The sequence below is a fragment of the Daucus carota genome, chromosome 5, assembly GCF_001625215.2.
Source record: "Daucus carota subsp. sativus chromosome 5, DH1 v3.0, whole genome shotgun sequence".
NCBI lineage: Eukaryota > Viridiplantae > Streptophyta > Magnoliopsida > Apiales > Apiaceae > Daucus > Daucus carota.
The window spans coordinates 27,959,585-27,963,012 of NC_030385.2; the positions used below are offsets into that span (position 1 = coordinate 27,959,585).

Here is a 3,428-nt window from a genome sequence, read left to right on the forward strand (position 1 = left end):
GATAAAATATATAGAGAAATGAATGATTTTTGTTTAGTATATATAGATGATATATTAATATTTAGTGATAGTCTAACAAATCATATAAAACATCTAGAAGCTTTTATTCAAACTATTAGGAAACATGGAATTCTATTATCAGAAAGGAAATCAGAAATATTTAAAAATAAAATAGAATATTTAGGATATATTATAGATTCCGAAGGAGTCCAGTTACAAGATCATATATCAACAAAAATAAAAAATTGTAAAGAAACATTAGAAAATAAGAAAGAAGTACAACAGTTTCTTGGAATAATAAATTATGCTTCAGACTATATAAAGGACTTACCAAAACTAAGAAAACCCCTTCAAGATTTAATAAAGAAAAATAAAATCTTTGAATGGACTGAGGAACATACTAATACTATAAAATTATTAAAAACTAAAGTAGAAAATTTGCCAAAACTAAGACTACCCAAAGATACTGACCAATTAGAATTATTTACAGATGCTAGTGATATAGGATGGGGAGCAGTATTAGTAGCTTTTGAAAAAGATGATATTGATAAAGAAAACCCTTTAATATGTCACTACTAGAAAAAAGGGCTTAGACATCGGCTAAAAACCGATGTCTATTAAAAACAGGACTGATGTCTTCGCATGTGATGTAAAAGGTAGGGGTCTTAGACATCGGTTTTTAACTGATGTCTACCCCCACCTTTCACAACGGTTTTTGACCGATGTATATTTACCTAATTTACATTAGCTGCTCTCAAATGACTGATGTCTATGTTTGTCTTTTACATCAGTTTCTCAATATAACTGTAATCTTTTTTCATATTTGACATCAGTTTTTTTAACAAATGTAACAATTAAAATGTCAAAACAAATCAACAATTAAAATTTCAAATCAACAACTATCGCCAATAGCTACACCAAACATATTTGCATTCAATCCACCAACTAATTACATAATTCATGTACTTGTACATCGAATGTCAAAGATACCAAAAGCAATACTACTTCATAAGTCATTGCAACTACACATTGAGTTCATTATACTCCCAAAATCAGCAGTTCTAAACAAAACCCAGAATCATTATATTCCCAAAGTCATTGCAACTACAATTATTGGACAAAGTTCTTTCAATTGTCCATCTGTCCATGTGAAAATATGGACATACTTCAGGCAGACTGCAAGTCCCCCAATTGTGTGGTTATGAGGACCACCCTGTAAAAATGATTCACTCACGTTAAATTTGCTTTGGAGAATAATATCACATTGGAATCATATAATCAAGTTAAGTCATTCATGGTAATAGAGCAAGAACAGAGAACTACCTGTAAACTTGCAAAAACCGCATTGTTGATAGCAGATTCTAAATAAACAACAAGAACAGGGTCCTTTTTGAAGAAAATAATACCACTTCTGGGGACTCTTAAAGACTGTTAAGTAGAGTTTGTTAGCTTGTGTACACACCAAACTAACGAGGCTCACTGAGATTGCTTAACATATACTAACGTGATAAGCAGCGAAATACAAATAACTTGTAAAATTAGGAACAACAAATATATAGTGAACATTAAATAAAACTATATATCCAGGGCAGTACTTTATGTATAAAAATTAACATTCTACGTTGTATCATATAAAATTCAATCAAAGAAAGTATTTAAGTGCTAACTATTAAAGAAGTATCCTAGAGGGAACTTTAGAATCTCCATGCCCATGTATAAATGTAAAAACAAAGTTAGGGGTGTGTCCTTTTTAGTCGCAATTAACACTACTAGTGTAATTTTAAGAGGTGTAACGGTGTCTGTTTACACCATCAACCATACCAGATTACGTAGGATGCCAACCCAGTTTTAATATTTAATCTACAAGGTACAACAGATAAAATTGATCAAATATAGAGTTACAGTAAAGTATCTAACAAAAAACTAGCTGAAAGTGAAAATATACTATTTCTCATTACTTGTATTTGGCCACCCTGGCCTTTGGCCATATCGATCACTTTGATATAAGATCCTTCATCAACTGGCTCATAAACCTAATAGATACATGAATAAAATATGTTAAAGTATCCACTTGAGACCACTATGAGCAAGAGTAGTCATTAATTATGTTTGTAAGATACTTTTTCATAGTTATCCAGTCGAGTTCTGAAGTCTTGATATCCTTTTTCAAAGTCAGCCCTGTAGAATAATCAGTTAATATAAATATGTTTCTGCAATAGACTATTAATAATAAGAAAAGGAAATGATCATACTCTTCAGCATAATCAGGACTTTGTTGAATCTTGAGGCGTATTAAAACTCCCGTTGGAGACAACTCCACGCTGTAAGGTTCAATTCCATAAAACAAACACAAATTCATCTAAACTCAATTAGTAAACATACAACATAAACAAACTCGAACACATACATTTTTAAAATTTATAAACACAAGCCAAATACCCACACATTTTTGAACATATTACACAGCCATACACCTACAAATCACAAACTGGAATACATATAAACATACTTATATATATACTCGAATCATATGCAGGCAGCCCAAACTCAATTAGAGAAAAGAAATTACCAGAGCACAGACTAGTCGCTCTGAGATAGAAACCCACACCTCCAAACTCGAACTCAAGTCCACAGACCAGAGCACGCACCAAACCCACACCTCCAAACTCGAACTCAAGTCCGAGATCTGTTGAAAAAACGAAATAAAGGAGGGGATTAGTGTTTTAATCGAACAAATGTAAGATTAAGAGGAGAAAGCAACCTTTTTCCGCACAAATGGAGCTCGATTTGGACGAAAGTGGAAACTAGGGTTCATCGCCATTGAAAGAGGGAAGAACGGGGTGAATGAAATTTGGACAAAAGTGTTATTAGTTTTGCTAGTTTATTTAGTTTTATGTCATTTTCTTTTATTTTTATGGGTATGTTTGGACAAGTGTTATGTTTTTTGAACAGCACACGGGAGAATATTCTAGGAGGAGGATTTCGTTTGTCAAAAAATTGGCCAACGGGGGGAAAAAGTGGGGGAGCGCGGTCAATTTTTTAAAAAACATATTTTATACATCGGTTTTGGTCGTAGGCGATGTATAGATTTTTAATAGACATCGGTTTCTAAATATTCGATGTAAAATAGGCTTTTAACATCGGTAGTTTTTCTAACCGATGTTTAAAGTGTGATGTCTAATCCGGTTTTTCTAGTAGTGTGTGGATATGGAGCTGGAACATGGAAACCAAATGAGAAAAATTATCATATTAATGAAAAGGAATTGCTAGCTGTTAAATTAGGTATAAAAAGGTTTCATTACCATTTATTACCTGTAAAATTTATTGTAAGAACAGATAACACTCAAGTGAGATCATTTATATTTAATAAAATAGACCCTTTACCAGAATTAAATAAAAAAAGAAATTGGCAAGCATTTTTTAGTTGT

General features: G+C 32.1%; 1 protein-coding gene across 1 annotated transcript; it reads right to left on the bottom strand.

Moving 5' to 3' along the window:
* Positions 1–944: 944 nt before the first annotated feature.
* LOC108222673 (uncharacterized) lies at positions 945–2,858 on the bottom strand. Its single transcript, XM_064094610.1, has 5 exons — positions 2,762–2,858; positions 2,253–2,686; positions 2,121–2,178; positions 1,959–2,033; positions 945–1,213 (listed from the first exon to the last, which is right to left on the bottom strand). The coding sequence occupies exons 2-5, from the start codon at positions 2,357–2,359 to the stop codon at positions 1,082–1,084; spliced, it is 372 nt and encodes a 123-aa protein (XP_063950680.1). The 5' UTR covers positions 2,360–2,686; positions 2,762–2,858; the 3' UTR covers positions 945–1,081.
* Between the last annotated feature and the right edge of the window lie 570 nt (positions 2,859–3,428).

Excerpts from the sequence above, each read along its gene's own strand:
- LOC108222673 (XM_064094610.1), bottom strand. The coding sequence starts at position 2,359 with ATGAATTTGTGTTTGTTTTATGGAATTGAACCTTACAGCGTGGAGTTG. Across the intron at positions 2,179-2,252 it reads AGTCCTGATTATGCTGAAGA|GGCTGACTTTGAAAAAGGAT; the intron begins GTATGATCATTT and ends ATTATTCTACAG. Across the intron at positions 2,034-2,120 it reads GACTGGATAACTATGAAAAA|GTTTATGAGCCAGTTGATGA; the intron begins GTATCTTACAAA and ends TGTATCTATTAG.